The sequence below is a fragment of the Rattus rattus genome, chromosome 16 (genome assembly GCF_011064425.1).
Source record: "Rattus rattus isolate New Zealand chromosome 16, Rrattus_CSIRO_v1, whole genome shotgun sequence".
Lineage (NCBI taxonomy): Eukaryota > Metazoa > Chordata > Mammalia > Rodentia > Muridae > Rattus > Rattus rattus.
In genome coordinates, this window is record NC_046169.1 from 44,272,923 (window position 1) to 44,280,132 (window position 7,210).

Sequence of the window (7,210 nt, forward strand, 5' to 3'; positions counted from 1 at the left end):
CCTGACCCAGCTGAAAGTCCTTGAGACCAGGAATCCAAGTAGGCACATTGTGCAAAATACAACTCTCAAGACAAAAGTTTAGAATCGAGATATCCTGTTTGATTCTCCTGAATCTAATTTTTCTGGCAGTCTCCCTCTCTCAAATCTGATCAGTATGACTCTGAGGTTCCCAGAGCCTAATCACAGTTTGTTTTGTTTTGTTTTTTTTTTTAATTTTTTTAAGATTTATTTATTATGTACACAGAGTTCCACCTGCATGTATACGTGCAGGCCAGAAGAGGGCACCAGATCTCATTATCAGTGGTTGTGAGCCACCATGTGGTTGCTGGGAATTGAACTCATGACCTCTGGGAGAGCAGACAGTGCTCTTAACCTCTGAGCCATCTCTCCAGTCCCTAATCACACTTTTTAAAAACACAAAGACAAAATCTTTCTTCCAAAATACTGTGTTCCTTATAACCAGAAAAGCTTGTATCTTGCACTCTCTCCCAGAGTAATAATATAACCATAAAACTCAAAGTCACACCCATTATGAAGATAATATTTCCTTCTACACCTCCTTTTATTTTCCATTTCTTTTTCCCCATGAGGACAGTGATGTGTTAAGATTTAGAATATCACATGCAGATACACCAGGGGGCATCGTTTGGTTGTGAGCCACCATGTTTGGAGAACTCCTCTGGAATAGCCTCTAACCTGAGCTTGAAGGGGTGAGATTATAGGTGTGGATATCATCCCCAGGTTTTCCAAGCAGAAATTCATGGATGCGGAACCCTGAGCTACAAATTATCTGTCTAATCTTCGGGAAATTGCTGAGGTGATGACAACATTGAGGAGTAGACTCAGAGAGAGCAGCCTCCACTGGTGTTGGCTCCTGGACGCCCGTTCCTCTAGGGTATGGAGTAAACCTAGGCATCAGTTCTAACACAGTCTGTTTCACTTGACACAATTAGAGGCATCAAAATGACCAGGAGGGACTAGAGCTTAAAGCACAGGAAAGGCCGTCTCAAGCCAGACTCCATCACTCCGGGAGATGCTCTATCAGAGTCAATGATCCTTGGCCAGAGAGGACCACCCCATCGTGTTATGAGATGTAAGAGAGGGTTCCAAGGTGCCTCCCTCCAGCTTCTGACAGTGTTTACTTTATTTAAAAACTAGTGTTTATTTAAACACAGACACAGATTGGACAGGGTAGAGATGAGTATCTTTAAGATTCACATGGCAGTCTTTCTAGACCGTCCTCCATGTCCACCTCCTTGCCATTCAACAGAGCATCAGATCGTGGGATCTGCTGCTGACACTTTGAAGCATTTCCAGAAAGATCCCTGTTATGTGACTATTAGTTTTCAAAATGTTTAATTCCAAGCTTCTTCAGAATTTGAAAGGTTCATAGGAAGAACACACAATGACCAGAGTGCCCCTGGCTACGTCAGTGATGGGCAGGGAAAGAAAAGTCCTGCGGGTTTTCCTTACAGCTTTCCCTCCTGTGTCTGTGATTGGCCTCTGAGGTCTTGCACCGCTTCTCCTTGGTAACGTTGTCTGACGAACAGGCAATGAATTCTGGTCTTTGATGTTCATGCAGAGATCACGATTTCCTAGTAATTGAATGTGTTTTCTTAGAATCCACATTACACTGAATAGTGTAAACCATCTAAGCTGACTTACGTGTAAGGAGGATGTGTCTGGGTTCTGTGCTGTTACTACACAATTCTACAATTGTGCAGTGTAACTCAACCGCGTTGTTGTGGCTGCTCAGCGCCACTCACTGAGCATCTAACTCCCAACTCATTGATGGTTAACAGAGTTTGCTTTTGAAAACTGTTGCCAAGTGCAACGCATGTTCCTTCCATCCAGTCATCTTGATCTACTATAAATTTGTTCGTGATCAGAAAACTAAATTTAAGTACATTCACTAAAATATGGATACAGTGATCCTGGGAAATTATATTAAGAATAAAAATGCACTGGAGAGATGGCTCAGTGCTTAAGAGCACTGACTGCTCTTCCAGAGGTCCTGAGTTCAATTCCCAGCAACCACATGGAGGCTCACAACCATCTGTGATGGGATCTTGGTGTTCTCTTCTGGTGTGCAGGCTGAACACTGTATATAATAAATAAATAAATCTTTTAAAAAACAATAAAAATGCAAAACCCTTGCCAAAAAAGGGAGAATTCTTGTCTCTTCCCTAAGAAGGTAGGTGAGATTTATTTGAGATGACAAAAGGCTCTATGTCTGTTTGAAGAAGATGGTTTGTCACCCAGATGCTCTGCACCTAAACTACAGATCAGAAGGTTCCCTTTGGTGTGGGAGCACAGTCCTGTAAAATCCATGTAGTTGAGCAAGTTTGCACATCCTGACCTCCAGCCAGAGTCCTGATCACATTGGGAATAGGCTGCTGAAATGTGCTTCAAAGACTCATTCACCCAGAAACAATTTTTCTTTGAAAATTAAAGACCGACTCCTTCGTGAGGCGAGCGGAGCAGAGGCCGAACTCGGGATCTGACAAGATGGCCAGGCTGCCCCACAGGATCATCAAGGAAACCCAGCGTTTGCTGGCAGAACTAATTACTGGCTTGAAAGCAGAACCAGATGAGAGCAGTGCCTGTTATTTTCATGTGGTCATTGCTGGTCCCCAGGACTCCCCCTTTGAGGCAGGGACATTTAAACTTGAACTATTCCTTCCAGAAGAATACCCAATGGCAGCACCTAAAGTAGGTTTCATGACCAAAATTTATCATCCTAATGTAGACAAATTGGGAAAAATATGTTTAGATATTTTGAAAGATATGTGGTCCCCAGCACTGCAGATCCGGACAGTTCTGCTGTCAATCCAGGCTTTGTTAAGAGCTCCTAATCCAGATGATCCATTAGCAAACGATGTAGCTGAGCAGTGCAAGAGCAACGAAGCCCAAGCCATAGAAACAGCGAGAGCATGGACGAGGCTCTATGCCATGAACAACATTTAAGTCGATCAGACCATCAAGTGTACACCACTTCTCCTGTTCCACCAAGACTCCTTCCTTTTTTTGTTTGCATTTAATGGACACAGCCTTAGAAACATTACAGAATAAGAGCCCAGGCATCTTCATCTTTGGTGATCACATGCACATTAGCAGACCTGTCTTGTCCTGATTCGCTGTTGTAAAGCATGAGCAGAGCCTGGAAGCATCACCCTGGTTGCTGAGAAGCAGGACTCTCTGCTTTGACTCCTTTCCCCATCATGGTCTAAATGCAAGGCGCTGTGAATGAAGGTAGCTGTCAGTATTAGCTGCCAGGGGCGTGGGTATTTTTATTTTATTTTTTAGGGGGAAAGTAGTTTTATTTTAATTTTGTGGCCTCCTTTCCCCTCCACTCTCTCAAGGAATCTAATTGCAGTGGTTAAATGCAGGTAACCAGCTGTTTAGAATATGCTCTGTAGCCAAATCCAACCTTAGACGCTGTAGATGGACAAGCTTGATTGTCTGATCCAAAATGGGAACATTAAATAAACATCACAGCCCTCACTAATAACATTGTGACTTTGCTCTCAAGTAGATTCTCAGGCCCCTCTCCCGGCCCCCAAAGGACAAAGAAAAAGCTTGTGACCATTTTGTATGGAGTGTCTGGAAACTTCTGTAAATCTTATGTTTTAGTAAAATATTTTTTGTTATTCTAAAATTAAAGACTGTGAAAACTTTTTTAAATTTAATTTTATTTTAAATCTTTTGTTTTTAAAATTTATTTACATATAATATAATGTAATTATTAAATTTAATTATTTATAAAACTATCATAAATTTTTTCTAATAAAATAAGCATCACACACGAACATTTGTGTAAAGGAAATTTACTGTCCACAGCCCCGCACCTTTCTCAGAATTTCTTTCGTCCTCTCATTACATGAAATCCGTTCAGTGGAAGCCACCAGGGGGCGCCTGAGCGCTGTCCCCCACCTGTGTCCTGTGTAAGGAGCGCTGGCCACAGGTGAGACTGGGAAACAGACGTCTCCAGGAGGGCGGGTTCAACAGGAGAAAGAGAAACTTCAACAAAGAGGGACTGAGACAGTGGGGATGAGCCATTCCCTTCTGTGAACAAGAGACTGCGGCTCTCACACCTTCTACCCCGGCGGTCCCTGCTCCACGTCCCCAGTCGGTGACTCCCCTGCCCCTGTGCAGAGCGACGCCATGACAGGCACTGACGCACAGGCTGCGGTCTGTGTCCTGCTGTGGAATCTCCTTCAGTCACGAGGAGGGGTTTTCTTTAAAATCGCGTCCTCAGGAGGAACAGAAAAGACCAGGACCCACGGCTCCATCCCGGTCTCCACTGCAGCCGCCAGGGCCCTTCCTCCTCCCTGCCCGCCTTTCAGGCAGCCGTCCTGACCACTGTGCTCTCTGCTCCTGGCAACCATGCTCCCTTCTCATCTAAAAGTCACAGAGCTTCTGATTTTATCTTAGACGCTTAAAACTCAGAATGTGCAGAATGACTACTCTTCTCCTCATCAAATCCAGACAGGTCATACGCATCTGCTTCTATACCCAAATTCACCCTACATCACACACACACACTCACACATTCACACACTCATACACACTCACACAAACACACACAAACTCATATATACACTCACATACAACTCATGCACACTCACACCTGTATACACCTTATTGATTCTGTGAGACTGGTGTCCTGTCAGTTCTAAGATCTGTCTGTCTCCCTCATACTCCACGATACTGAGGTTACAGACACATCGGCACCACGCCTAATTCGCAGGTGGGTTCTGGGCATTTGAACTCAGGTCCTCATGCTTGCACAAAAGTCATTTCACCACTGAGCCATCTCTTCTGTCCCTCTAATTTGTTGACCTTAGACAAAAGCCTGGCAACTTAAAACAAAGACTTTTTTCTTTTTTGTTCAGAGCTTGGGACCAAACCCAGGGCCTTGCGCTTGCTAGGCAGGCGCTCTACCACTGAGCTAAATCCCCAACCCCGAAAATCTGATTTCTTAACTTCCAATCTTAAGTACTAAATTTTTCATTTCTAATTCAGCATTCTTGGACCTTAGCCTGGGAGTCTTTCAAGAAGGGATTTATATCTTTCAGCAGTTTAGTGTTACACTGAGCCACATAAAATTAATGTTTTTGAGAGTTAAAGGCAGCCTAATATGCATAATGTGTTGTTTCTCCTCTCACCAAAGTGCAGGTGGCCTGGTCTACATCTAACAGTTGTCGTCCAGCAAGTCTCTGTGTAAGACTTAAGATGGTGTTGTAATATTATAAAGACAGAATCAAGCATGAGGAGTTCATGGTGATGAGAGTGAGTGACAAGCTGCTCGGGTCTCCTGTCTGAGAGTGGAGCTGCTTCCTCACAGATCCGCAGTACCGAGGTGAGGCCAGTGTCAGTCTGTCCCTTCTTTGGCCTCCCCAAATAGAGAGAAAGATTGGTTAAGTAATTTATCAAAAGTGTGTTTTCACTTTATATTCTTGTAGAATATAGGTTATATAAAAATTTAGAAATAATATATACATACATACATACATACATGCATACATGCATACATACATACATGAATGACAGGAAAAGCCACACTTAAAAAGACATTAGGAACTAACCTGGGGCGGTTTGTTACCACTCCATAGGTGCTGAAAGCACACAGTAAGCTCCTTGGTTTAGATGAAGATGTTTTAAAATAACACAAGTCACAATAGGATCATAAAGGAACAGAACAAAGATTTGAAAAAAAACCCAGAGCACTTTTTTCTCCTCTCTCAGTGCCCCTTCCTCTCTCCTACTCACCCCCTTTCCCCATGGCAACTTCCCTGGCCTTGGTGCTTGGGGCCAGTGACCTTGCCCACCAGAAAGCATCTTCCCAATAAACCCATCTTTAATATAAAAAAAGAAATATTTGAAGAAGCAATTGCTGATAAATTTTAAAAATTGATTGATACCAGCAACATAACTTAAAAATTCATAAAATATTAAAAAGATAAATAGATCTGGAAATTAAAAATATAAAGCCTTATAAATCATAAATCCAACCAGCTACATCTATACCCAAAACAACAAGCCTGTCAAAAACCTATACAGATAGTTGTACCATACTTGAATTTCTGAGAAGAAATTATTTTGAAGGCAACCAGAGAAATAATAGCAACATTAATGCAGAAAGTGAAGATAAAAATTATAGTCATTGTCCACCAGAACTTGTAGTAGCTTGAAGGTATCTTTAACATGGCCTACGGGAAGAAACTACTAACCCATAATTGTACACACAAAGTAAAGTAAAGAGAGTACAGACTTGTGCAGGGAAACAAATGTTGAGTTCACATCATCTGTGTACTCAGTTCTATCAGTGGATCAATTTCATGATAAAATGTTTTTCAGGCAGGAAAGACTATGACACCAGAGAGAAACCGGGATCTATACTGTGCAGAAAACTTAAGAATCAAATAAATGAAAGTTTAAATAATTTCTATTTTAACATTCTCTAAAAGAAAATTTGCAGTGGTAAAAATAGTATCAATAGTCTATGTGTTTACAGAACACACAGAGGTAAAATATGTGCTAACGCTAATAACAGCACCACAAAGTTAGGAAGGAAAGTTGAAAATTCATTATGCTAAGGTCTTCATAGTGCATGTAATTTGAATGTAGACTCTGATTCATTAAAAGCGTACACTGTAAACACCGGGGTAACTACAAGTATTAACCATAATTGTGAGGCTCTTTCATATGAACACAATCTGCCCTCCAGGTCAAGGAAGACCTGGGATTTTAGAACCATGAGGTCCTTTCCTGCACGGACAGCACTGGGGTCTCCTGGGAAGTCAGAGGAGAGCTGACCCGGGACGTAGGTCTGGCCTTGTTGTAGGACTTGAGTCACTGTAGAGCTGGGCTGTGACGTTTTACGCTTAAGCTCCGCCCAGGGAGGAAGACGTCACTTCCTGGATGCCTTCTCCAGCACCGTGCCTGCCTGCAGCTGCCATGCTTCCTGCTAAGATGATGATGGACTGAACCTTCAGCTCCAATGAAATGTTCACCTTTTCACAGCAATGAAACCCTAACTAAGGCAGTGGTTCTTGGTGGCTTGAAGTCTAATGTAGAGAAATTTATTAAATGTTAACAAAATGCTTTTCAAAGAGAATAACAAGGAATGAGTAATAATTCAACCGTACTGATGAAGTGAATAATAAAAATATCCAAGTTATAACTAGAAATGCCACAGATTTTAATA

At 42.2% G+C, this 7,210-nt stretch overlaps 1 protein-coding gene across 1 annotated transcript; it reads left to right on the plus strand.

Moving 5' to 3' along the window:
- Window positions 1-2,138: 2,138 nt before the first annotated feature.
- Window positions 2,139-3,068, plus strand: LOC116885667 (ubiquitin-conjugating enzyme E2 N-like). The gene has a single exon (XM_032886978.1). The coding sequence runs from the start codon at window positions 2,509-2,511 to the stop codon at window positions 2,965-2,967; it is 459 nt and encodes a 152-aa protein (XP_032742869.1). The 5' UTR covers window positions 2,139-2,508; the 3' UTR covers window positions 2,968-3,068.
- The last annotated feature ends 4,142 nt before the right edge of the window (window positions 3,069-7,210 follow it).